General features: G+C 27.3%; 1 protein-coding gene across 1 annotated transcript in view; it reads left to right on the top strand.

Annotated features, from left to right (window-relative positions):
• Positions 1 to 310: 310 nt before the first annotated feature.
• Positions 311 to 1,163, top strand: part of ENU1_151390 (hypothetical protein) — a gene marked incomplete at both ends in the record, with an annotated part of 918 nt that continues 65 nt past the window's right edge. The window contains one exon of the mRNA XM_008860609.1: positions 311 to 1,163. This exon is cut by the window's right edge and continues 65 nt beyond it. Within this exon, the coding sequence (XP_008858831.1) occupies positions 311 to 1,163 (853 nt within the window).

Here is a 1,163-nt window from a genome sequence, read left to right as displayed (position 1 = left end):
CAAAGTTTAGTATTGTGTTATTGAATTTTTCTTCACTTCTTACAATATGTTTAATATAAAAATAAGCCAATTCAGACATAAATTTTCGGGTAGTTATTCTGTTTAAAATCAACGAGTTGATAGCAAAATGAATTTAGTTATAAAAAAAAACAAAGGTCAAGAAATGAGAAAAAGACTTATACATAATAAAAGGAATTAAAAAAAACTATACTTCTACGAAAGAATATGAAAAAGTGAATTATTTCAATCACCAAGAAAATTGGTGAAAAGAAAAAGATATATGAGATGATCTTAAAAATCATACTATCATATGCAAGTCATACATATTTTATTAATTGTTGTCAGTGCTCTTGCAGCTCCTAGATGTACACCAACTACAGTTGCTAATGTTGTTAGTGAACTTAATCCACGTCAACCATATGGAACTAGTTTTCTTGAGTTTGAAGCTTACACAAAAGCCTTGTTAAGTGAAGAAATTAAAATTCCACCTGAAAATAGAACTGAAGCCATTCAAACTAGATTAAACCAAATCAATAAACAACAACCACAAGCAGTCAATAAAACTCAAGAAGTTAATGAACAAATTGAGAAAATTAATATTAGTATTAAAACTATTGAACAACAAAGTGCTAAAGTTAATGCTTCCATTATTGAGTCATTAAAGAAAATTAATGAAACACAAAACTCAGAGAAACTTGAACTAAAAGCTAAAATGGAAGAAGTTGCTAAAGAAAAAGCTCTTGTTGAAGCACTTAATAAGAAAAAAGAAGAGTTAAGAAAGAAGAGTATAGAATATTATAGACTTAAAATTACTGCAGAAAAGATTGTAGAAGCACAAGCAGAACAAATGAGAAATAGAAGAAGATTTATTAGAGACTTTGAAGAGGCTAAAAGAAGAAATACAGAAACAAAAGAGGCAGTTGAAAAAGTAAAACAAGCAGAACATAAAGAACGAGTAGCCGCCATTAAGAGAACCAAAGAATATTTAAATAATTTAAGACAACAAGATATTGCACAAGAAATGCAAGAAAGAGCTGATAATTTAAAGAAAGAAGAAATAGCAGAAATTGTAAGAAGAAAAATGTTAATATTAGAAGAAAAAATTAAAACTGCAAAAATTCAAAATAATGAAGAGGATAGAATTAAATTAGAAAAACAACTTA

Source organism: Entamoeba nuttalli (assembly GCF_000257125.1).
Source record: "Entamoeba nuttalli P19 unplaced genomic scaffold asmbl_6294, whole genome shotgun sequence".
Lineage (NCBI taxonomy): Eukaryota > Evosea > Mastigamoebida > Endamoebidae > Entamoeba > Entamoeba nuttalli.
This window is presented reverse-complemented; position numbering and strand designations above follow the sequence as displayed.